The following is a 26,659-nucleotide window of genomic DNA, read 5'->3' as shown; positions in this document are numbered from 1 at the left end:
AAGAGCCTCATGGTCCCTGCCGCCGGCGACGATCTCGCAAGATCCGCCGCGCCAAAGCCGCCGCCGACGACCTCGCGAGTCCCTGCCTAGGGCGGCGCTGCTGCGAGTGTCCCTGCTACAAAAGGTCGTTGTTGCCGCTACAGAAGGTCGACGTTCCTGCTACACAAGTCTGTGGGCGCTGCTACACCCGTTTTTTTTTTGCTACAATCTCTCCGGTGAGAATCCATTGAAATTAGGTTTTGCTACATTTGTTATAGTTGTTTGCTACAATAGTTAATTTTTCTGCTACAAATTCTCTGGCGAGGTCTCCGGCGAGTCTCCAACGAAGTTGGTTTTGCTACAATAGCAAAAAAAGGTTGCTACAATCTTTGTGTGTTTTTGCTACTATAGCATATATTTTTTGCTACTAAGTCTCCTGTGAGGTTTCCGGTGGGTCTCCGGCGACATCTCTGATGAGTCTCCGGTGAGTCTCCGGCGAGGTCTGTGCTTTTAGATGAAAATAGAGTTTGCTACAATTAAACCGTTTTTTGCTACTTTGGTGCATTATGGTAGCAAAAGTGGGAAAGAGGGTTGGTTGGTTTGATCGGACGGCTGGAAACATCCTGAATCTGTTGATCGGACGGTTGTGGACCAGGGGAATTAGAATTCTAATCCCCCAGGGGACGGCCAGCACTCCCGAAAAAATATTGAGACACGTGAGGGATGTCAACATGTCTTTTCCCCATCAATTTCCCCATCAGGTTCTGGGCGGGAATCGAGTTCCCCATTAATAAAAAGTCTAAATTTAAATGATATTTTCATAATTTTACGATCTTATAGGTTTTACACATAAAAAAGCAACATTGTATTATATAGGTGGTAAAATAACAACAAATTAGTACCATATGTTAAATATTATTGAAATATACAATATATACTAGACATAATATTACAATATATTCATGTAAAATTATACCAATTTATCTGTATATACAAGTATAACGGTGTAGTAGGGAATGGGGATGGGGAGATCTTTTAACCCCAATAGTCATTTTAGATAGCGGGGATCAACATCCCCATATCTTTTAACCCCAATAGCACATCACAGAATGATAGTCTCCTCACATATTGGTTTTAAGCCAGAGTTGTAACCCCCAGAAGCACTGAAAGTGGCAGCTAGCACCAGAACCAATGCCAAAACAGTTATATTTTCGCAAGCTAGAATATATGACTTGGAGATTTATATGTCACTAGCTACGGAAATCACAGTACCTCAAGAGAACCTGAACAAGGCTAAAAGGTCGATCAAGATGGTATATGCTGGAGATAACCTCCATCTTGTCGTCCCTAAGATTATACACGCACATGCATTTTGAATTTTCCACCCAATTAAACAAATATACGCAGTCACCGTCGACAGACGGAAGGTTACCCACGTCCACAGATATGCACCTCTCATCGCCGAGAAACAGTGCGCGGTCGCTGCCAAGGCTGTTGACGTCCTGCAACAACTTGTGCTCGATATCTACTCTGAAAACTTTCAAGGTTTGGTCCCAACCGTGAACGAGCAAAAGTTCCCCGCAAGACTCCACGAGTTCAGAGCACGTGTTTCCTTTTCTCTCGAAATTTATGTACTTATCCGGCGACACCTTGGCTACTACTACTGTTTTTTCTTCACATGGTGCGACAATCTTGAATACCCATCCATCCTGATCGGAATAATAGACGTTACCTTGGAAGGTAACCATGCTATTCATGCTCGAGCCAACGTCCACCTCCCTAAGGACATCGCTGGTTGGAGAAGCACATACAACTGTTTCAGATGCCCACGAGAAAAGCGTCGTATGAGAGCCGCCGCTCACCGCTGTTGACATAATATCGTCAAAACGTTGATGTACTGGCGCGGGAAAGGGGAGCATATCGCCTGTCAAGGGGTTTAGAACACAAGCCAGGTGCGGGGACTGATCCCTATCCCCGAGCACGAGAAGACCATCAGAGGCACCAATGAGGATGTGGTCATGAATCAGCGGGAGGCGTAAGCAGCGGAACCGCCCGGTGAGGACGTGGAAGAAGAGGCAGGCATCGTCGTCGTCACCATCCTCGTACTTGGATGGCAGGTTGAGCATGACCCAGTGCCGTGGCCGGAAACGGAGGTCGGCTATGGCGGCGAGTGGAGATGGCTTGGAAATTGCAGAGCGCCAGCTGGAGCAGACGACCCTCATGTTCATGTACCCCTCACCGCCGCCGCCGGTGGTGGAGAGGACGCAGTCGGCGATGGCTTGGACAAGCTCCGGTAGAAGCTCCGCCCAGTCCGCCATGATCGATCGGTGTGCTCGATCGGATTTTTTTGCGTGTGTCCTACTCCTACATGGATGGATTCATGCAACCACGCGTGTTCGTGCATTGCCTACAATTATAGATGGATTCGCGGATATGTACGAACAGCGAACCGCTCAAAAATACTGTTAACTAACTGAGTTTGTTTCGGAAACAAACCTACTCCTAGTCCAATTTGGTCTGTACGTGGAGCTCTAGTTCCTGATGGAAAATCATACCGTGGAGTCTTAGCTTGTGTTTAGGAAGGAAAACTTTTATGAATAACCGGCTGATCTCGCGCAGGTCGCGCCTCGCGTCTGCCGTGCACTCCGGCCGACCGCCGCCACGAGCAGACTGCCGCCGCGCGCACCGGGCGAGTTAGCAGTTTAGTTTCCCCCACGCGCCGCTGCTGTATGCTCCTCCTGTTGCTGGTCGCGGCCGGCCGATTTGTCGCCGGCAACCTCAAATCAAGCGCGGTGGTGTCTCCGACGTCCTCGTGCGAATTTAGCAGGGATTTTGACCCGATTTGGCTCCAACTACCTCCGTCATGGCAGATTGGTAGGGGATTTCGTCTCTGGTTGACCTCCGGCGCGGCGGATTTGTCGCCGGCAAGCTCGAATCTGCCATGGCGGTCATTGACAAAGGGCAAATTTTCGGGGATTTTATTAATGATACTTAGGTTGTTGCAATTTGTTACACAGGTATATCGTTTTCGTTGTATAAGTATGATCAAAGTGGTACAATGATTTTTATATCTATGATACAAAGAAATTGCACGAATGTTACAAGCGTGTTTCTATAATGTTTGATGAATTTTTAAAAATTGTTAGATATACTGCAGAAAAATTGTGCAAAAAGATGTAACATTTTTTGTAACTGTTACTTGCGCAGAGTAAAAAAAATGTTACATTTGAGCTTTTTTTGTACCATTGACAAAAAAAAAATTTGTACCATAATCTCGTGACTAGACAGACTAGAGGGAAAAATGTTGGAGACAAATGATACATACTCTGGCAAAAATTGATACATGCGAACTCTTTTTGTATCTTAATCGAACGCGCGGGAATAGTCACTTAAATGAATCGGACGGTTGAAAAGGTGGCTGATGATTTTGGATTTTCCAGCCGGCTGTAGACTAGTGTTGGCTGTTTAGGAAAGCAAGACTACAAAGTTTGGTGAGCCGTGGTTCTGTCTATATATATAGACGTGTGTTTGAATGTACAATAGGGAAGTTGTACATGTACGCTATTGATAAATAAAGAGAAAATTTATGAGAAGTGTCGGGTGTATAAAAATCATAGAACCCTAGAATATTATTGTATTTTATTACCAGCCCACCACTAGGAAATTGCAGTACATAAAAATAAAGACACAGATTGTTTGGGTTCGAAGTCAGCTCGAAAAAAAATTCAGACCCTTACACCGTGAGAAAATGGAATAAAAATGCACGAATAGCTACTGCAGACTGAGCCATATGGATAAACAACATCACTCGAGCGGATGCAACAACTCAGACTGATTAAAGAGACAACTGAAATGCATAAATTGTTCCAACATGAATAACACCCACCACTTAATCTTTTATTCCTCTCATGTTGGCTTTAATCCTAGAAGCACTCATGTGACAGGAAGCACTACAGCCCCAATGCTAGAAGAAAATAGTTCGGTAATCAGATCACATGAACCAGGCATTGCAGTACTTCAAGAGAACATGAACAAGGCTAAAAGGTCGATCAAGATAGTAGTCCCTGGAGCTGGAGATAATCCCAATCGTGCCGTCCCTTAGGTTGTACATGCACGCAGAACGCGTTTCCAGCATACTTGGCAGGTATATGCAGTCACCGTCGACTGGAGGAATTAGCTTATCCACATCCACAGACAAGCACCTGTGATCGCCGATGAACAAAGCACGACTGCGGCCGAGGCTCTTGATCTCCTCCAACAACCTGCGCTCGATGTCGACCTTGAAAACCTTCAAGGCTGTCCTGCCATGGCGTACGAGCAACAGTTCCCCGTCAGACTCGACAAGGCTGTTGTGCCATGCGTCCACGTCGTGCAACAATTGGGCTACGAGCTCATGACGAAACTGCTCAGGTGGTCCGACAATCTTGAACACGCATCCATGCCCTTCGGCATAATAGACGTTACCTTGGAAGGCAATCACGCTCATCAAGTTCGTGTCCATGTCCTTCTCCGAGAAGACATCGCAGCTGGTTGGACGGGCACATTCAATTGAGTCCGTACTCGCCCACCACAAGACCAGCATTGAGTAAGAGACGCCACTCACCAGGGTAAATACTATCCCCATAATAATCATCTAACGTCGTTGTAAAGTGGAGCATGTCACCAGTTAAGGGGTTGAGGACACTAGATGTGGACGAATCCCTCCCTGGGGCATCTTCGCCGAGCACGAGGAGACCGTCAGAGGCACCAAAGATGATTTGGTCGCGGAGCATAGGGAGACGCAGGCGGCGGAAGCGACCAGAGAGGACATGAAAGAAGAGGCGTGGACTATCATCATTGTCCTCCCGGTCATCGTATTTTTGATCAACCATGATCCAATGCCGTGGGTGGAAACGGAGGTCGGCGACAGCGGCGAGTGGAGATGGCTTGGCGATGGAAGAGCGCCAGCTGGGGCATACGGCCCTCATGTCAATGTAAGAGCCAACGCCACCAGTGGAGGTTAAGAGGACACAGTTGGCGATGCTCTGGACGAGCTCCGGTATAAGTGATGCCCAGTTCGTCATGATCGATCGACCTATGTGTTAAATCAGGTTTTTGTCCTTTGCGTGTGTGGTTGCCTCGTGCGTTGTTGGGTATATTTATAGATGTAGAAATTCTAAGGTGCACCTAAATAAGTATGGACATTTAATTCTTTCCATTTCGATGGCTAATCCAATTGGATATGTAAATGGATCCGATCGGATGTATAATGCTCTCTCCATATCATATACCATATCGTTTGACAGATTTGACGTTGTAATGACCAGATATGTATTTGAATGTGCATTATACCATGCTGCAAATTTAGGTTGGAAATATGATTGTACTGGATACATATATCTATTATCAGATAAATACACGCAAAGAAATATAATTTCACCATGAAAACAATATAAACAAAAAAGAGCCAATGGTTTAATTAGACCATACAATAGCAGAGCATTTTAGTTATATTTCGGCATTAAAAACTTGTGAAAAGAGTTCCACAAATTGCGATGCTGAGAATATAACAATATGTTGATATGTCCAAATTGTTGTAATCATACACATGTTGTACCTTTATGTATGGCTTGTGATGCTTTATTCCTGTCCATTCCAGACATGTCATTTCTGTGTGTCGGGTGTTTGGTGACTCGTAGAAGCGGCCTCGGCAAGCGATTTCTTTTGGAGAACCATTTCGTAGTCCCTATGTTATCCTTAGTGATGGTTAGAGTGTGTTGTTATTTCGAGTGTTTGATCACCTCGAAGGGATCTATTTTTTCTTTTCTTTTGTTTTTTATGTGTGCATCCTTAATGTCTTCGCTCATCTTGTTGGTGTAGAGGCTAGTGTAATTGGTAGTTTCGTAATATTAGTAGTTTCCCTTTATCGAAAGAAATGACTTGGAGTTGCATGCATATGGTTATGGTGCAACTGACCACCACACACAAATTAGACTCGAGTTTGACTGCAATGGAATCACATAATGTGGAACCTGAAACCATTTCAATTCGCTTGGAAGTTTTCCTAGTGCCATTGCAGTCTCTTCGAGTACCAAGTCGCGATTTTCAGGGTGTCTGGCCTTTGTTGGTTGTACGTATGTCCTTGATGAAGGTATTGTTTCGTGAACTCGAACTTTCTTTAGGGTGAAAAGAAGGATCTAAGATCTTTGATCGAATGACGACAACAGTTGTGCATCTTTCCCTTCTTAAAGACGCTTCTTTTGGAGAACCATTTTTGTAGTTCCGGTGTTGTGTTGGTGGTGGTTAGAGTGTGTTTTTATTTTGGATATTTCATCACCGCGAAGGGATCTTTTTTTCTTCCTTTTTTGATGTGTGCATTCTTAATATCTTCGCTCATCTTTTTAGTGCAGAGGCTAGTGTAATTAGTACCTTCGTGATATTAGTAGACTCCTTGTATTGAAAGAAATGACTTGGAGCTGCACGCAGATGGTTATGGTACAACTGACCACCACACGCAAATTAGACTCACTTTTTTAGGCTTAATTTTTTTTTTGTTGAGGCTTGATTAGACTCACTTTTGACTGCAATGAAATCACATAATGTGGAACATGAAACCATTTCAATTTGCTTCAAAATTTTCTAGTGCCATTGCAGGACCCAACTCATATCGTTCCAGTGGGCAATTTGAAACTCTCTCTGATCCAAGTTACTTCTTTGAAATATAGCCCACCATTACGAGCAATTACAGTACAGGAAAATAAAGACACGGATTATTGGGTTGGAAGGTCAGCTCGAAAAACAAGGTCACGCTTAATTACACCGTGAAAATGAATTAAACAAACGAGAACAGCTGCTGCACACTGAGCCAAACAGATAAACAGCATCACTCGAGCTGATGCACCAATAGGACTGATGAAAGATGAAATGAATAAGCTGTTCCAACATAAAAAAAATATTAAGCCTAGAAGCACTCATGTGGCCGGAAGCACTAGCAGCAATGCTAGAACAAGTTCGGTACTCACATCACATGAACCAGGCATCGCAGTACTTCAAGAGAACATTGACAAGGCTAAAAGGTCGATCAAGATAGTAATCCCTGGAGATAATCCCAATCGTGCCGTCCCTTAGGTTGTACATGCACGCGGAACACATTTCCAGCATCCGATTAGTTCCTAGCATATTAGTGTCCACCATATTAGACAGGTATATGCAGTCACCTTCGACTGAAGGAATTAGATTATCCGCATCCACAGACAAGCACCTCTTATCACCGACGAACAATGCACGGCAGCGGCCAAGGCTCTTGACCTCCTCCAACAACCTGCGCTCGATGTCGACCTTGAAAACCTTCAAGGCTGTTCTGCCATGGCGTACGAACAGCAGTTCCCCATCAGACTCGACAAGGCCACGCCGTCCGCCACTTTTTCCACCCAAAAATGTGTCCACGTCCGGCAACAATTGGGCTACGAGCTCATGACGAAACTGCTCAGGTGGTCCGACAATCTGGAACACGCATCCATGCAGATCGGCATAATAAATGTTACCTTGGAAGGCAATCATGCTCATCAAGTTCGTATCCATGTCCTTCTCCGTGAAGACATCGCAGCTGGTTGGACGAGCACATTCAATTGCGTCCCTACTGGCCCACCACAAGACCAGCGTTGAGTAACAGACGCCACTCACCAAGGTAAACATTGTACTCCCATAATAATCTTCTAACGTCGATGTAAAGTGGATCATGTCACCAGTTAAGGGGTTGAGGACACTAGACAAGGAGGAAACCCTCCCTGGGACGTCTTCGCCGAGCACGAGGAGACCGTCGCAGGCACCATAGATGATTTGGTCGTGGAGCATAGGGAGACGCATGCGGCGGAAGCGACCGGAGAGGACGTGAAAAAATAGGCGGGGACTATCATCATCATCGTACCGGTCGTCATATTTCTGATCAACCATGATCCAATGCCGTGGTCGGAAACGGAGGTCGACAACCGCGGCGAGTGGAGATGGTTTGGCGATGGAAGAGTGCCAGCTGGGGCATACAGCCCACATGTCAATGTACGAGCCAACGCCACCGGTGGAGGTTAAGAGGACACAGTTGGCGATGCTCTGGACGAGTTCCGGTAGAAGTGATGCCCAGTTCGCCATGATCAATCGACCTATATGTGTTAAATCACTTTTTTTTTGCGTGTGTGGTTGGTGGAGGACTGACGCAGCCACGTGTGTTGTTGGGTATATTTATAGATGTAGAAATTTTAAGTTGCACCTAAATAAATATGGACATTTAATTTTTTCTATTCCGATGGCTAGTAATCTAATTTGATATGTACACGGATCCTATCGGATGTATAATGCTCTCTCCATATCCTCTACCATATATTTTTTACAGATTTGACGTTGTAATGACCAGATATGTATTTGAATGTGCATTATACCAGGCTCGAAATTTAGGTTGGAAATACGATTTGGACTGGAAACATATATCTATTACCTTTTATTAGATATAAATATAGCGTTTTGCTTCGGAGTCATCCCCTATTCAAACTTTGTCTTCCTGTGGACGGGTAAGATCTCACGATACCTCTTAGTGGACTAACTTATCCTTTCAACTTTAGTGGTTGAAAGGGTGAAGGGGGGTGATACGTCTCCGACGTATCGATAATTTCTTATGTTCCATGCCACATTATTGATGATATCTACATGTTTTATGCATACTTTATGTCATATTTATGCGTTTTTCGGAACTAACCTATTGACGAGATGCCGAAGGGCCAGTTGTTGTTTTCTGTTGTTTTTGGTTTCAGAAATCCTAGTAAGGAAATATTCTCGGAATCGGACGAAATCAACGCCCAACATCCTATTTTTTCCGGAAGGTTCCAGAGCATCGAAGAAGTACCGGAGAGGAGCCAGGGGGGCCCCACCCCACAGGGCGGCGCGGCCCAGGGGGGCGCCCCCTAGTGTGTGGGCCCACCAGGCCCCCTCCGAGGCTGCCCTTCCGCCTATTTAAGGTCTCCGTCGCGAAAACCCTATCACGTTCGACGAAACCAGAGAAAACCTTCCAGAGCCGCCGCCATCGCGAAGCCAAGATCTGGGGGACAGGAGTCTCTGTTCCGGCACGCCGCCGGGACGGGGAAGTGCCCCCGGAAGGCTTCTCCATCGACACCACCGCCATCTTCATCAACGCTGATGTCTCCCATGAGGAGGGAGTAGTTCTCTATCGAGGCTCGGGGCTGTACCGGTAGCTATGTGGTTAATCTCTCTCCTATGTACTTCAATACAATAATCTCATGAGCTGCCTTACATGATTGAGATTCATATGATGATGCTTGTAATCTAGATGTCATTATGCTAGTCAAGTGGGTTTTACTTATGTGATCTCCGGAGACTCCTTGTCCCACGTGTGTAAAGGTGACAGTGTGTGCACCGTGTGGGTCTCTTAGGCTATATTTCACAGAATACTTATTCACTGTTATGAATGGCATAGTGAAGTGCTTATTTATATCTCTTTATGATTGCAATGTGTTTTGTATCACAATTTATCTGTGTGCTACTCTAGTGATGTTATTAAAGTAGTTTATTCCTCCTGCACGGTGTAATGGTGATAGTGTGTGCATCGTGTAGTACTTGGCGTAGGCTATGATTGTGATCTCTTGTAGATTATGAAGTTAACTATTGCTATGATAGTATTGATGTGATCTATTCCTCCTTTCGTAGTGTGAAGGTGACAGTGTGCATGCTATGTTAGTACTTGGTTTGGTTATGTTGATCTGTTATGCACTCTAAGGTTATTTAAATATGAACATTGAATATTGTGGAGCTTGTTAACTCCGGCATTGAGGATTCGTGTAATCCTACACAGTTAGTGGTGTTCATCATCCAACAAAAGGGTGTAGAGTCTAGCATCTATTTATTTATTCTGTTATGTGATCAATATTGAGAGTGTTCACTAGTGAAAGTATGATCCCTATGCCTTGTTCCTAAATACTGCTATCGCTGCTTGTTTACTGTTTTACTGCATTTATACTGTCTGCAATATTACTACCATCAACTGCACGCCAGCAAGCACTTTCTGGCGCCGTTAGTACTGCTCATATTCATTCATACCACTTGTATTTCACTATCTCTTCGCTGAACTAGTGCACCTATTAGGTGTGTTGGGGACACAAGAGACTTCTTGCTTTGTGGTTGCAGGGTTGCATGAGAGGGATATCTTTGACCTCTTCCTCCCTGAGTTCGATAAACCTTGGGTGATCCACTTAAGGGAAACTTGTTGCTGTTCTACAAACCTCTGCTCTTGGAGGCCCAACACTGTCTACAAGAATAGAAGCACCCGTAGACATCAAGCTATTTTCTGGCGCCGTTGCCGGGGAGGAAAGGTAAACGGCACACACACACCGGATCCCGGCAACGAAGCACTTTTCTGGCGTCGTTGCCGGGGAGGAAAGGTAAAAGGCATTCATACTCCGGTCCCAGGTAAAGTACTTTTCTATTGCCGTTGTGTATGTGCTCGAAGCTATTTCCTTTAGATCCTGCAATTGCATCTTTTTGTTTCTTGTTTACACTAGTTAGGCATAATGGACAACAATGAGCTTCTTATTCTATTTCCTGATTTAAGACATGGATGGTTTGATGCGAAAATTAAAAAACCTATGGAACATATTAGTATGAACGCTTTGAACACCATTGTTGCTAATGATATGGAAAATTCTAAGCTTGGGGAAGCTGGCTTTGATGAGCATGATATTTTTAGTCCCCCAAGCATTGAGGAGAAAATTTACTTTGATGATACTTTGCCTCCTATTTATGATGATTATAATGATAGTGGTCTTTTGGTGCTGCCTGTTATGGAGGATAAATTTGATTATGATTACAATATGCCTCCTATATTTGATGATGAGAATAATAATGATAGCTACTTTGTTGAATTTGCTCCCACTACAACTAATAAAATTGATTATGCTTATGTGGAGAGTAATGATACTTTTATGCATGTGAATAAGAATGCTTTATGTGATACTTATATTGTTGAGTTTGTTCATGATGCCTCTGAAAATTATTATGAGAGAGGAAAATATGGTTGTAGAAATTTTCATGTTACTAAAACACCTCTCTATATGCTGAAATTTTTGAAGCTACACTTGTTCTATCTTCCTATGCTTGTTACTTTGCTCTTCATGAACTTGTTTATTTACAAGATTCCTTTTCATAGGAAGCATGTTAGACTTAAATTTGTTTTGAATTTGCCTCTTGATGCTCTCTTTTGCTTCAACTCCTATTTCTTGTGTGTGCATCATTAAAATTGCTGAGCCCATCTTAATGGCTATAAAGAAAGAACTTCTTGGGAGATAACCCATGTGTTTATTTTACTACAGTACTTTTGTTTTATATTTGAGTCTTGGAAGTTGTTTACTACTGTAGCAACCTCTCCTTATCTTATTTTATTGCATTGTTGTGCCAAGTGAAGTCTTTGATAGTAATGTTGATACTAGATTTGGATTACTGCGCAGAAACAGATTTCTGTCTGTCACGAATCTGGGCAGAATTCTCTGTAGGTAACTCAGAAAAATCTGCCAATTTACGTGCGTGATCCACAGATATTTACGCAACTTTCATTCAATTTGGGCATTTTCATCTGAGCAAGTCTGGTGCCACTTTAAAATTCGTCTTTACGGACTGTTCTGTTTTGACAGATTCTGCCTTTTATTTCGCATTGCTTCTTTCGCTGTGTTGGGTGGATTTCTTTGTTCCATTACCTTCCAGTAGCTTTGGGCAATGTCCAGAAGTGTTAAGAATGATTGTGTCACCTCTGAACATGTGAGTTTTTGATTATGCACTAACCCTCTATTGAGTTTGCTTTGAGTTTGGTGTGGAGGAAGTTTTCAAGGGTCAAGAGAGGAGGATGATATACTATGATCAAGGAGAGTGAAAGCTCTAAGCTTGGGGATGCCCCGGTGGTTCACCCCTGCATATTTTAAGAAGACTCAAGCGTCTAAGCTTGGGGATGCCCAAGGCATCCCCTTCTTCATCGACAAATTTATCAGGTTCCTCCCTTGAAACTGTAATGTCCCAGGTTTAGAGACGATCGAGGGGTAGATTTTAGAAAGGGATGTGCATTGCATGGTAAATTCTGGGGAAATTTCGCGCTTTTAAACAAAAACTGCATCGAAGGGGAACAAGTTTCTCTCTCGACACCTTACAGGGTTAGGGTTTCAAGAGTGCGACAAACTTGCATCTCACTTAACTAGTTTAGGGTTTTGAGAAGAGAGGGGAGAGTTTGCATCAAACTTAAGTTGCATGATTGAATTCTAAATGAAGTAGCATGGTTGAATTCAAACCAAAGTTGAATTTGAATTTTAAATTCAAACATTAAATAATTACCCTAAATAATTCAATTGTGAGGAAATTCATTAAGTAAATTATAAATAATAAACAATATGAACAATTAAAATAAAGTAAAGCTCATTAGAGAAAACTTTGAGCTTTATTGATCATCACATAATTTACATTGTCATTACAATATTCATAAGAGAAAATAAATGAATAATACAACACTTTACAAGAATTGCTTTAATAGGAAAAAGAAAAAAGAAGATTACAATCAATGACCTAACCTAAACTACAAGTCTAGTTTCATAAGATGTTTGAGCCTGATGATCTTCATCTTCACTTGATTATACTCTTGATTCCCTGCACATAACAAAGCAAAGCAACAATTATGCCAAGTGGCATTGCCACTTGGCAGGTTAGAAGAATAATGAAAATGAGAGGATATGGATCAGCTCTGCCGAGCTGATCATCTCACAGCCAAGTGCAAAGTACCAGGAATACACACACACACACGTGCAGCTCACATCGCATGTGTGCATGCTCACCAAAGACACTCACACAGTGGGGAGTCACCAACACATGCCAGGCTAAGCTGTCTACCAGATAAGCAATTGCAAGCCATATATAATCTTTTCAAAGAAAAAACCCTATCTATTTGCTTCATCCATCGACAATCAACAGTGGTAAGTCACCAAGAACACCAAGAACAATAGAACAAGAAGAACAGCCAGTCGTTGCTCAATCTGTCCAAACTCACCACCGAACCAAACCAAGAATCACAAGCCACAAGGAGGAGCAGGGCAAGTCAAGCAAACCACTGTAGCAAAACCTCTACACCAACACACTATTTCTAGGAGCCGGAGTGAGGTATACCAAGCATCATGGACAAACCAGATGGTTTTGTTCATATATAAGCATATGCATCAAGCACACATGATCAACAGGTGTGATACCCAAGATTGTGTCATCATCTGCCACAAAGCCATTTGGTGCAAGCAAATATGGGTAAAGACTCTAGGAAATCATCCTATGGGAACATCACCATGCAAATCGTGCATAACTGAAGAAATCCAGCAAAAGATGAAGTCATAGACTAGCCTAGCCCACACACCTAGCACCTACAGCTAATTAACCATCAGACTTAGACAGAATACTGTCTGTTTGATTTCAACATCAAGAGTCACTGGCAATCCAATAAATGGATCACCCAGAAAACATTTGGTAAGCAACAGCAAGCCAACAAATAGGGGAGCTACCCTAGGGCAGCACATGACTACTGCCAGGGTCACCTCAAACCCTAGATCAACCACACCAACAAGCCAAATACATATATCATCACCCTGATTGGGTTCAAAGAAGGGATAGGGTTCCCAATCACTGTGGGCATCCATCTAGCCTAATCCAACCAACTGTGATGATCATCACTGTATAGTTCACATCAATTATCCACTAAATCAATTAAAGCAACATAGATAATTGAGATTAACAAGTAAATCATAAAACAGACTCATGCTAATGATCCAATGGATCACTGCAAGTGTCAGCTGATGCTTGAGCAAGCACTTGCACTAATCTGTGCCACACACATACATAGAGTCAAGTAACAGCAAGGCACAGGCAACAATTAAAACATACACTGACCAACAGTTAATGATCACATGAACACCAGAGCCTGCCATAGCATGCTAGGGCATGCTAGAGCATCATTAAGCAACAGAGCAAGGACCAGATATCTAATTGGCCACAGATAATCAACACATGAACCAGCCAATAAGATCAGCCACAGGAATTGAACAATTGCATCACAGATAAGTGAATAGAGCATTATAATTGTATCCATAAGCACTCCATCAAGGGATGGAGTTGTTAATGCAACAGCTAGGCTCAATTGAGCATGTCCAGGAATTAGAGCACATATAATAGCACATCTGGAGCACTGGCACTTGCCAAAGGCAAGGATCATCACAGAATGATCAAGCCAAGGGCAATCTATGGCATATACAGGAGAGGAATTTTGTACAGAGAATCAGCAGGAGTCACTAGATTACACAGAGCACCACAGCATGCTCATGAGCAATAGTTCATGAGTTGCAACAGCAAGCAATTGAGCAAGAACAGCAGCACAGCAACACATCACAGCAGCACACGCGTAAGCTAGCAAGGCGTAGCAGCTAGCACAGCACATCGGCACAGCGTGCATCTCCACATGGAGAAGCAGGCCAGTGGCCAAGCTAGACGAAGGGAAGGAGAAGCGGTAGAACAAGTAGCAGAGAAGGAAGGAGGAGATGCGCACATACCGGGGCAAGCAGACGAGCAAATGCGGCCATGGCGGCCACGGCGGCGCGCGCCGAGTGCTCGGTAGCACCTGGCCAGGCCAGGCCATGCGCCGACAAGCGCCGTAGCGCCCCACACCACCGTGGCGAGGCCCACGGCGGCGCCACCGCGCCTGGAGCCCAGTGAGCAGCGGGATCACCATGATCCCGTAACCCTAGCCGCCGCGAGGGAGGTCGAAGACGAGCTGGAGCAGCACCCGCTCCAGATCGACGCGGATGAAGATGACCGCCGTCGTGAGGCGCGTCGATTGCGCATCATGGCGGGGGCCAGTTCCGGCGGAGCTCGCCGGGATCGAGCGGCGACGGCGGAGGCGACGCGAATCGCCAGAGAGAGATTAGGGTTAGGGTTCGGTCGCGCGTGAGAGGAAGAGAGGGGAATGGGGCTGGTCGAGCCGGACCAGGCCGGTCGGTTCGACCTAACCCACTGGGTTGCACCGACAGGTGGGCCCAGGGGCATTTTTGCCATTTCATAATTCAATTAAAATGCATAAACTTTGGAAAGGCACAATAAATACTTAATAGCTCTAAAAAAATAACTAAAAATATGAAAATAGATCAGCATAAAATTCTCTATCATAATAAAATACAAAGGGGAATTTTTGAAGACAATTAAGAATAAGTCTTCATTTGATGATTTAAATAATCATTTAAATCACACATATAATTTTCAATAATAAAAACAAGTCCATTAATGCATTTGGACTTTAAAAACACCTTGACAACATTTCAAGGTTGTATATTACTTTAAATCAAGTATTCCCAAATTATTCTTAGTAATAACCTCCTACATGAAATAATAACGACATCGGAAGGGGGGGACAAACCCTAAAACTGGAACCATGCATAATTGCTTCTTTAACCATTGCCCTTATCGGACAATGATGCTATTTTTCAGAACCAGAGGACAAGGGTCAGTCCACACCATCCAACTGCAAAACTTTGCAGTGTTCAGGCAAGTTCATCACTTGCTCATGTCATTTGAGTATTTTTATCAAATTACTTGCAAAGTATTATGGTTATCACTATTGCACAAAAATCAAAACCACTACTTTCATAACTATGAATATGACTATGTGGTGGGCAATGGAACCATGGATTGTGTTGATATGGTGGAGGTTCCATTGCATGGGTTTATATCCATCTAGGATTAAACAACAAATGTCGCCAGTGATTCTTGTGCCGTAATACCCGTGTTAACCATAAGATCCGGAGTGGGACGGAATAGTCAAAAGTGTTTCCACCTCTCGTTCATCAACGGATGCTCATTACCGGGTGCTCATGATCTTGCGAGACTTGATGCAGGGGTGGGAACCCGTAGAAGTCCCAACGGTAATGAGGTCTATGATGGGTTGCATCTGCCGGCGTAGGAATGTATGGTAGAGCCCTGCATTGACGTCGTGGTCGGAGTCCACCCTGAAATATATGGGAATAATGGGGCCGGCGTGGACCCAGGGTCGGAGTATGCAACAAAGGGTGGGTGTTCGAGGTAGCGGAGGAACATGATTGGCTAGACCTTATACCGGGCCTCACACCGAAGGAAGTGTGGATGGGAAAGCTGCCCGGTTGGCACCAAGGTTAAGATCTCATATGGGTAAAGCAACACACCTCTGCAGAGTGTAAAGAACTGTGACCTGTCACTCCCTGTTCCGGGATTGAGGAACTGCGAACGCGGCCGGAAAGGAGCTCCATGAAGTTCTAGTAAACCGGTGAAGGCTGACGGACATAGCTCTTTGAAATAAAAGCAATCTCTTGAAGAAATGTTTATCAAAACTTGCATTGGTATTAGACATTTTGGTCTAATATCGTAGCTAGTGCATTAAACACCTCTTATCTATAATGAACTTGTTGAGTACGCTCGTACTCATACCACTCTTAAATCCCATGCTTAGATTGTCTGAATCATCTGGAGGAGGACTACAACAACAATGAAGGAGCCGAGATCATCGGCTACGAGGAACCAGACCTCTCAGGAGGTGTTGAAGGCGTAGACTATCTCATAGTCTACGGAACCGGGGAGGCTTCCGGTGGAGATCAAGCCTAGACAAACCTAGTAGTAGTTGTAGCCGAGCAGCACGAACTCTTAATATTTAGCTGCTCGAGGAAATAAATGTATAACTTAATGAGACTCTTATATTGTAAGCTATGTTGGGTTCGCCTCGAACCCAGGAGTATTCCTCTTAGGACCCAAGAGGAGCTCCAAGACGACATGTGTATGATAATTGTAATAATAAGTGAATGAGTTATGGACCTGCTATGTTCTGTTGTACTACTCTGAGGGATGTAATATTTGCGGAATGGTACTTCGTGAATGTTATATCAACGACTGGCATACTACAACATGCAAGCAGGTATGTGGTCACCACAGTTGGTATCAGAGCAAAAGCTTTGACCTTAGGTTGGAACCTAGTAAATGGGACCAAACGTTAGGAGTCAAATAGGACTAGTAAAGAATTCTCTAAAAATATGGTGTATATTCAATTGAGAATACAACAATCATATATTTTAGTGCGATAATTCTTTATTATCTCTATTATGATACATTATTACTAATCTTATAATCTTTCTATTTCTACAGCCAACATGGCAAGTTCACGACCCGGACGAAACGTGAAAGTGATGGATTCCACACTGAGCGAATACCAAGGAGGACTTGCAGATATCCTACGAGCCATGTTACTTGAATTTGGGTGCGATCCCCAAATCCAAGTAAAGAAATACATGTACTATGATGGTACTGTATTGGCCAAGTGCAGGGTAGGACTGCGACTTCCCGAATCTTTGGGAATGAGCGTAGTCATGCCAGCAGGGGAAGCTAGGACAATCAACACAGCCTACCATATAGCTGTTATGAGAGCCATAACCGACATCCGGGAACATAAGACGAAAGAGCTTATGAGTTCCGAATTCTCCCATATTCCTCATAATCAGGAGGAAGAAGATCCCATGCTTAACCACTACAAATATGCCAAACGCAAACCAATAGCAGCTGCAAAATATATGGATAATAGCCGCAACTTGATATCATTACTCTTTCAGTTGAACCATCATCTGATAGGAGCAATTGATACGATGCTAGAGGAATTTACTGAACCCAAGGAGGAGAGTAGGGGGAACGAACCTATGGAGAATGTGGTGCACACACCAGTTTACTCAGCTGGTGATTACATCAGTATTGATCCTCTTGAGCGTGAACCTACACCTGTTACACCTGGGAACTATCTGGGAAGTTCCTATGGGGGATACGAGGGCGGAGAGGAATCCGGAAACAATCAGCGTTCCGAGACTCCTATCGAGAATTCCACGGGTTGGCGTTGGGGATCGGATACTGGAACTCATAGTACTTCTGTGTATTATGATGGGGATATGAATGATGACGCCACAACCCAGAACCAGAGTTATCCCAGTAATGAAGGAGTTGATGGAGGGTATCCGACACAAGTTGAGTCGGGTATGAGTGTTGGTAACACATATGGTGGAGCTACAGGGGAGTACACCCGATGGGTGGACTATGATGCACTTAACGATCAGTTTGTGAACACTGATTTCTCCCTAGGATCATCACCGGATTCGGATTACCAGCCAACAGGGAGACCTTATGTTCCAGGGTCTATCAGGAGGACGACACGTTCGACCGGATGGAAGCCTGGGATGTACCGGGAGTGAAGATCGACTAGAGTCCACCAAGGGAGGCGAGGCTATAATACACAAGTACCACGTGTATTATAGTATGTAATATTTGTATAAATTTGTACATATACTTTAATAAGTGAGTTTGCATACTCACATCGACTTGAGTATTGTAATAAGACCACTTAAGTATGTATATGCATGGTATATGTTTTGTATGATTTGGATTTGCTTCTTGATTTCCATTGCGTGAGTAGTTCTGTGCACAATGTTGAGCTCAGAAAACTTGCGCATGGAGTAATTATGAGTATCATCTTGTGTTTCAGAACTAGGGGGTTATGTCGGGAACGCTAGGAGACGAGACCGAAGCACAGCGCATGGAGCGCGAAGCAAAACAAAAGGAAGAGGCTGAGGGTGCAGCCAGAGATCAGTTTCCACCACCACCACCACCCATGACGCAGCAAAATTTTATCCAGTACATGCAGCTGGTAGAGGAGAGACAGCGTGTAACACTAGAGCAGCAGAACAAATTCTTCCAAGATTTGCTGCAGCAGAACAGGGTGGAGAGACCTGAGAACCCGGGAGTCACATTAGCAGACTTCCAAAACACCAAGCCTATATCTTTCGCATACGCGCCCGAGCCAATGGACGCGGAAGATTGGCTTATGGATACTGAGCGAAAGCTCAATACTGTTGGATGTAACGACCAAGAGAAGGTTCGCTATGCCACCCATCTGCTGTGTGGACCTGCCGCATCATGGTGGGACAATATTGTAGCCGTTTATCCGGCTGGAAAGGTATTTACCTGGGAGGAATTTGCAAGGAAGTTCAGGGAATCCAATGTTCCTGAAAGTATTGTGGAACTGAAGCGTCGAGAATTTGAAAGTCTCGAGCAGAAGGATAAGGCAATCCTGACTTATGTCAGGGAATTCTCAAAGCTGTCCCGGTACGCTGTTGAAGAAGTCAACACCGAGGACAAGAAGAAGAAGAGATTTCTGAGGGGGTTAAGTCCCCAGTTCAAGGTTCAGCTCCGTATGATGAGAGCGACAGAGTTTCAAGAGTTGGTGGATGCTGCCATCACTCTGGAAGATGATTTCAAACAACTGCAGGAGAAAAAGAGGAAAAAGGCCAAGTTTGAGCCTAAGAGGTTTGTTAGTAACAAGCCTAATACCAGCTTGAGTTTCAAGCCCAGATACAACAACAACAACTACTACTACGGTAGTAGGAAGAACCAAGCATTCCAAACTGCAAATCAAATAGTTTGCAGAAGCTGTGGAAGTACGGGGCATTTCTCCAAGGACTGTAAGAAGCCCAGGATCATATGCTTCGGGTGCCGTGAGGAAGGACACATGCTTAGGGATTGCCCTAAGAATAGGAATAAAGGAGGACAGTCTGGAGGAGGTGGAGGTCGAGGAGGAAACACCGAAGGGAACTGGAAGAATAAGAAGCCCTTCGGCAAGCTGAACTGTACCAGTCTGGAGGAGGTGGTCAACTCCGACCAGGCGGTGATAGGTACGCTCCAGATACTCACTCATCCTGGCAAAGTACTTTTTGATACTGGTGCAACTACATCATTCATTTCTCAACAATTCATCACCAAACATGGGATTAGTTGCACTAAGTTAGATACACCCATAACCATACTTTCTGCGGGGGGAACGATAGTAGTAACCCATACCAAACAAAAACAAGTCATCATGATCAATAAGTGCGCGTTTGACGCGGACCTGTTCATTTTACCGATGAAGGACATTGATGTCATTCTTGGTATGAACTGGTTGGAAGCTAATGGAGCATTGATCGACTGTGTGAACAAAACGGTGTCTCTGAAAAGCCCCGATGGAAGTAGAATGATCTACCAAGGAGACAAACATACACAGATTGAAGTTGAGCTATAGCTGAACAGCATGAAGGAGGTGAAGTTAGAAGATATACCTGTAGTAAATGAATTCCAGGATGTGTTTCCTGCGGAATTATCTGGTATGCCACCAGATAGGGAGATAGAATTCACTATCGACCTAATTCCAGGAACAGCCCCGTTGGCTAAGGCAGCATAGAAGATGGGGCCCCAGCAGTGGAAAGCACGTAAGGAGCAACTGGATGACTTGGAACAAAAGGGATTCATTCAAGAGAGTGTTTCACCATGGGGATCACCTGTGATCTTCGTGGATAAAAGAGATGGAGGAAGAAGGATGTGTGGAGACTACAGGAATTTGAACAACGTAACAATCAAGAACAAGTATCCACTTCCAAGAATACAAGATCTATTTGATCAAGTTAGAGGTGCGGGAGTCTTTTCCAAGATTGATCTAAGATCCGGTTATCACCAGATAAAGATCAAGAAGGAAGACGTTCCGAAAACTGCCTTTGTCTCAAGGTATGGACACCATGAATACCTTGTAGTACCTTTTGGATTGACCAATGCCCCAGCAATATTCATGAATCTCATGAATAAGATCTTCATGCCATATCTAGACAAGTTTGTCATCGTATTTATCGATGATATCTTGATATATTCCAAGAACAAGGCCGAACATGCCGAACATTTGAGGTTAGTGTTGCAAACACTAAGGGAACATCAACTCTATGCCAAACTTAGTAAGTGTGAATTTTGGCTAGATCAAGTGGAATTTCTTGGTCATGTTATTAGTAAAGATGGAATAGCTGTTAACCCGAGTAAGGTAGCAGCAGTTCTAGAATGGGAAGCACCCAAGACTGTCAAGGAAATCCGAGGATTCCTAGGAATGGCAGGATATTATCGGAGATTCATTGAAGGATTCTCTAAGATAGCAGGACCAATGACAAAGCTATTAAGGAAGAACACACCATTCGTGTGGTCAGAGGAGTGTGAGAAGAGTTTTCAAACTCTAAAAGAGAAACTCACCACGGCACCGGTGTTAGCGGTTCTGGAAGTTGGCAAGGATTACACCGTGTACTGTGACGCATCCAAGCATGGATTGGGTTGCGTACTCATGCAAGATCGGAAAGTGATATCTTATGGATCGAGGCAACTCAGACCTCATGAAGTAAACTATCCAACACATGACTTGGAATTAGCAGCAGTCGTATTTGCACTCAAAACTTGGAGACATTTTCTCTATGGAGCTAAGTGTGAGCTCTATATAGACCATAAAAGCCTCAAATATTTCTTCACCCAGAAGGAACTCAATATGAGGCAGAAAAGATGGCTAGAATTGATCAAGGATTATGATTTGACTATCAATTACACTCCAGGGAAGGCCAATGTCGTAGCAGATGCCCTGAGTAGGAAGAGTACCGGAGGAGTGGAACAAGAAATATCACCGGAGTTGAGGAAGGAAATAAGTCAAGCCCAAATACAACTTTGGGAGAAGGAAGCTCATGAAGGACTATCGGCCTTACAAGTAGCCGATGAGCTAAATGTCAACCTGAAGAATGAGATAATGATGGGTCAGTTGGACGATCCATTTATCGTTGAAGAGATGAGAAGAATAGATGAAGGTAGACCATCAGAATTTCACCGCGGAGAATCTGGATCATTATGGTTCCAGAAAAGAATTTGCGTTCCGGAAATTGCTGAAATTAAGGAAGTAATACTCCGGGAAGCTCATCAAACACCATATTCCATACATCCGGGAAGTACAAAGATGTACATGGACCTAAAGGAACTATTCTGGTGGAATAACATGAAGAGGGAGATAGCACAATATGTGGCAGAATGCCATACCTGCCAGAGAGTGAAGGCTGAACACCAGAGTCCGGCAGGAAAGTTGCAACCTTTACCTATTCCAGAGTGGAAATGGGAGGAAATAGGGATGGATTTCATCACCGGACTACCCATGACTAATAAAAAGAAGGATATGATATGGGTAATCGTGGACCGGTTGACGAAGAGCGCACACTTCTTAGCGGTAAATCAGCAAGACAAAGGAGAGAAACTCATCGATCTTTACATCAAAGAGATCGTGAGTAAGCATGGAGTGCCTAAGAAGATCGTGTCGGATCGAGGATCCGTGTTCACATCAGCATTCTGGAAGCAACTACACGAAGCTTTAGGATCCAAGTTGGATTATAGTACCGCTTACCATCCCCAGACCGGTGGACAAACCGAGAGAACTAACCAGATCCTAGAAGATATGCTTAGGGCTTGTGCCCTAGACTTCGGAGGATCATGGGAAGAACACTTACCACTAGCAGAGTTTTCATACAATAATAGCTATCAAAGCAGCATCAAGATGGCACCATTTGAAGCTTTGTATGGAAGGAAGTGTAGATCACCGATATGTTGGTATGAAGCCGGAGCAAGCAAAGAGTTCAACCCTGATTATGTCAAGGAAAAACAACAAATCATTGACATTATCAGAGACAGGCTCAAGATAGCCCAAAGTCGGCAAAAGAGTTATGCCGATCAGAAGAGGAGGACATGGGAGCCACGAGTTGGAGACATGGTATATCTTAAGGTAAGCCCGATGAAAGGACTCCAAAGGTTTGGAGTAAAAGGAAAACTCATTCCTAGATATATAGGACCTTTCAAGATACTGAGTCAGAACCGAGGTTTAGCCTTTGAATTGGATCTACCGGGAAGGCTAGCTCAAGTTCACAATGTATTCCATGTGTCACAACTCCGAAAATGCTTAAAGACCCCAGATGAACCAGTATTACATGAAGAGCTCGAGTTACAACCAGACTTGACTTACGTCGAGAAGCCAGCCAAGATTCTCGAGGAGAGCTGGAAACAACTCAGAAATAAAGCTATCAAGTATTGCAAGATACAATGGAAGCATCACCCCGAGAGGGAAGCCACCTGGGAAAAGGAGGAAGACCTGAGGAAAACATACCCCAAGCTGTTCAGGTATTACAACCACAACTTCGGGACGAAGTTTTCTTTAAGGGGGAAAGGCTGTAATGTCCCAGGTTTAGAGACGATCGAGGGGTAGATTTTAGAAAGGGATGTGCATTGCATGGTAAATTCTGGGGAAATTTCGCGCTTTTAAACAAAAACTGCATCGAAGGGGAACAAGTTTCTCTCTCGACACCTTACAGGGTTAGGGTTTCGAGAGTGCGACAAACTTGCATCTCACTTAACTTGTTTAGGGTTTTGAGAAGAGAGGGGAGAGTTTGCATCAAACTTAAGTTGCATGATTGAATTCTAAATGAAGTAGCATGGTTGAATTCAAACCAAAGTTGAATTTGAATTTTAAATTCAAACATTAAATAATTACCCTAAATAATTCAATTGTGAGGAAATTCATTAAGTAAATTATAAATAATAAACAATATGAACAATTAAAATAAAGTAAAGCTCATTAGAGAAAACTTTGAGCTTTATTGATCATCACACAATTTACATTGTCATTACAATATTCATAAGAGAAAATAAATGAATAATACAACACTTTACAAGAATTGCTTTAATAGGAAAAAGAAAAAAGAAGATTACAATCAATGACCTAACCTAAACTACAAGTCTAGTTTCATAAGATGTTTGAGCCTGATGATCTTCATCTTCACTTGATTATACTCTTGATTCCCTGCACATAACAAAGCAAAGCAACAATTATGCCAAGTGGCATTGCCACTTGGCAGGTTAGAAGAATAATGAAAATGAGAGGATATGGATCAGCTCTGCCGAGCTGATCATCTCACAGCCAAGTGCAAAGTACCAGGAATACACACACACACAGGCAGCTCACACTGCATGTGTGCATGCTCACTAGCACACTCACACAGGGGGAGTCACCAACACATGCCAGGCTAAGCTGTCGACCAGAGAAGCAAGGGCCAGCCATATATAAGCTTTTCACAGCCAAAACCCTAGCTATTTGCTTCATCCATCGACAAGCAACAGGGTAAGTCACCAAGAACACCAAGAACAAATGCCTAGAATAAGAAGAACAGCCAAAGTTGTTCAATCATTCCAAACTCACCACCGAACCAAACCAAGAATCACAAGCCACAAGGAGGAGCAGGCAAGTCAAGCAAACCACTGTAAGCAAAACCTCTACACCAACACACTATTTCTAGGAGCTGGAGTGAGGTATACCAAGCATCATGGACAAACCAGATGGTTTTGTTCATATATAAGCATATGCATCAAGCACACATGATCAACAGGGTGTGATACCCAAGATTGTGTCATCATATGGCTACAAAGCCATTTGGTGCAAGCAAATATGGGTAAAGACTCTAGGAAATCATCCTATGGGAACATCAGTCATGCAAATCAGTGCATAACTGAAGAAATCCAGCAAAAGATGAAGTCATAGACTAGCCTAGCCCACACACCTAGCACCTACAGCTAATTAACCATCAGACTTAGACAGACATCGTCTGTTTGATTTCAACATCAAGAGTCACTGGCAATCCAATAAATGGATCACCCAAAAAACATTTGGTAAGCAACAGCAAGCCAACAAATAGGGGAGCTACCCTAGGGCAGCACATGACTACTGCCAGGGTCACCTCAAACTCTAGATCAACCACACCAACAAGCCAAATACATATATCATCACCCTGATTGGGTTCAAAGAAGGGCTAGGGTTCCCAATCACTGTGGGCATCCATCTAGCCTAATCCAACCAACTGTGATGATCATCACTGTATAGTTCACATCAATTATCCACTAAATCAATTAAAGCAACATAGATAATTGAGATTAACAAGTAAATCATAAAACAGACTCATGCTAATGATCCAATGGATCACTGCAAGTGTCAGCTGATGCTTGAGCAAGCACTTGCACTAATCTGTTCCACACACATACATAGAGTCAAGTAACAGCAAGGCACAGGCAACAATTAAAACATACACTGACCAACAGTTAATGATCACATGAACACCAGAGCCTGCCATAGCATGCTAGGGCATGCTAGAGCATCATTAAGCAATAGAGCAAGGACCAGATATCTAATTGGCCACAGATAATCAACACATGAACCAGCCAATAAGATCAGCCACAGGAATTGAACAATTGCATCACAGATAAGTGAATAGAGCATTATAATTGTATCCATAAGCACTCCATCAAGGGATGGAGTTGTTAATGCAACAGCTAGGCTCAATTGAGCATGTCCAGGAATTAGAGCACATATAATAGCACATCTGGAGCACTGGCACTTGCCAAAGGCAAGGATCATCACAGAATGATCAAGCCAAGGGCAATCTATGGCATATACAGGAGAGGAATTTTATATAAAGAATCAGCAGGAGTCACTAGATTACACAGAGCACCACAGCATGCTCATGAGCAATAGTTCATGAGTTGCAACAGCAAGCAATTGAGCAAGAACAGCAGCACAGCAACACAGCACAGCAGCACACGCGTAAGCTAGCAAGGCGTAGCAGCTAGCACATCACATCGGCACAGCGTGCATCTCCACATGGAGAAGCAGGCCAGTGGCCAAGCTAGACGAAGGGAAGGAGAAGCAGTAGAACAAGTAGCAGAGAAGGAAGGAGGAGATGCGCACATACCGGGGCAAGCAGACGAGCAAATGCGGCCACGGCGGCCACGGCGGCGCGCGCCGAGTGCTCGGTAGCACCTGGCCAGGCCAGGCCATGCGCCGACAAGCGCCGTAGCGCCCCACACCACCGTGGCGAGGCCCATGGTGGCGCCACCGCGCCTGGAGCCCAGTGAGCAGCGGGATCACCACGATCCCGTAACCCTAGCCGCCGCGAGGGAGGTCGAAGACGAGCTGGAGCAGCACCCACTCCAGATCGACGCGGATGAAGATGACCGCCATCGTGAGGCGCGTCGATTGCGCATCATGGCGGGGGCCAGTTCCGGCGGAGCTCGCCGGAATCGAGCGGCGACGGCGGAGGCGACGCGAATCGCCAGAGAGGGATTAGGGTTAGGGTTCGGTCGCGCGTGAGAGGAAGAGAGGGGAATGGGGCTGGTCGAGCCGGACCAGGCCGGTCGGTTCGACCTAACCCACTGGGTTGCACCGACAGGTGGGCCCAGGGGCATTTTTGCCATTTCACAATTCAATTAAAATGCATAAACTTTGGAAAGGCACAATAAATACTTAATAGCTCTAAAAAAATAACTAAAAATATGAAAATAGATCAGCATTAAATTCTCTATCATAATAAAATACAAAGGGGAATTTTTGAAGACAATTAAGAATAAGTCTTCATTTGATGATTTTAATAATCATTTAAATCACACATATAATTTTCAATAATAAAAACAAGTCCATTAATGCATTTGGACTTTAAAAACACCTTGACAACATTTCAAGGTTGTATATTACTTTAAATCAAGTATTCCCAAATTATTCTTAGTAATAACCTCCTACATGAAATAATAACGACATCGGAAGGGGGGGACAAACCCTAAAACTGGAACTATGCATAATTGCTTCTTTAACCATTGCCCTTGTCGGACAATGATGCTATTTTTCAGAACCAGAGGACAAGGGTCAGTCCACACCATCCAACTG

General features: G+C 43.9%; 1 protein-coding gene across 1 annotated transcript; it reads right to left on the bottom strand.

The window, feature by feature from the left end:
- Nucleotides 1-1,081: 1,081 nt before the first annotated feature.
- Nucleotides 1,082-4,480, bottom strand: LOC127340462 (uncharacterized). Its single transcript, XM_051366205.1, has 3 exons — nucleotides 3,981-4,480; nucleotides 1,252-2,343; nucleotides 1,082-1,142 (listed from the first exon to the last, which is right to left on the bottom strand). The coding sequence occupies exons 1-3, from the start codon at nucleotides 4,478-4,480 to the stop codon at nucleotides 1,082-1,084; spliced, it is 1,653 nt and encodes a 550-aa protein (XP_051222165.1).
- Nucleotides 4,481-26,659: the final 22,179 nt, after the last annotated feature.

This window comes from Lolium perenne, chromosome 3, assembly GCF_019359855.2.
Source record: "Lolium perenne isolate Kyuss_39 chromosome 3, Kyuss_2.0, whole genome shotgun sequence".
Taxonomy (NCBI): Eukaryota; Viridiplantae; Streptophyta; class Magnoliopsida; order Poales; family Poaceae; genus Lolium; species Lolium perenne.
Note: the sequence above shows the minus strand (reverse complement) of the source record. Positions and strands in the feature narration are given on the sequence as shown.

What these genes read in the sequence shown, in the direction of transcription:
- LOC127340462 (XM_051366205.1), bottom strand. Translation starts at nt 4,480, where the DNA reads ATGGACACGAACTTGATGAGCGTGATTGCCTTCCAAGGTAACGTCTAT. An exon ending in TTGAAGTACTGCAATGCCTG is followed by an intron (nt 2,344 to 3,980) that starts GTTCATGTGATC and finishes CCATCCATGTAG; the next exon opens with GAGTAGGACACACGCAAAAA. An exon ending in CTTGTTCAGGTTCTCTTGAG is followed by an intron (nt 1,143 to 1,251) that starts GTACTGTGATTT and finishes TGCCACTTTCAG; the next exon opens with TGCTTCTGGGGGTTACAACT.